The 231-nt window shown below is 70.1% G+C and overlaps 1 protein-coding gene across 1 annotated transcript in view; it reads right to left on the bottom strand.

The window, feature by feature from the left end:
- Positions 1-231, bottom strand: part of SKOR2 (SKI family transcriptional corepressor 2) — a 38,317-nt gene that overhangs the window by 36,160 nt on the left and 1,926 nt on the right. The window contains exon 2 of the mRNA XM_006759969.2: positions 3-224. Coding sequence (XP_006760032.1) covers positions 3-224 — 222 coding nt within the window. The remainder of the gene's footprint in view (positions 1-2; positions 225-231) is intronic.

Below are 231 nucleotides of genomic sequence, written 5' to 3' on the forward strand. Positions count from 1 at the left end.
GCGGCGGCCGGTGCGCGGTCCCGGCTGCTCCCCTTCTCCGACAGCCCTCGGCCCTGAAGGAACCGGCCCCCCCCCACTAAGGGGTCCCCCAGCAGGACCCTCGTCTCCTCGTCTTCCTCCTCGTCGTCGTCGGGGTCTCGACCTTCCTCCTCCTCCTCTTCGCCTTCGGGGGGTTTGTGGCTCTCCACGTCCACCTCCTGCTCCTCCTCCTCGTCCTCCTCGTCCTCGGAG

The sequence above is a fragment of the Myotis davidii genome, unplaced genomic scaffold (assembly GCF_000327345.1).
Source record: "Myotis davidii unplaced genomic scaffold, ASM32734v1 scaffold815, whole genome shotgun sequence".
Classification (NCBI taxonomy): domain Eukaryota; kingdom Metazoa; phylum Chordata; class Mammalia; order Chiroptera; family Vespertilionidae; genus Myotis; species Myotis davidii.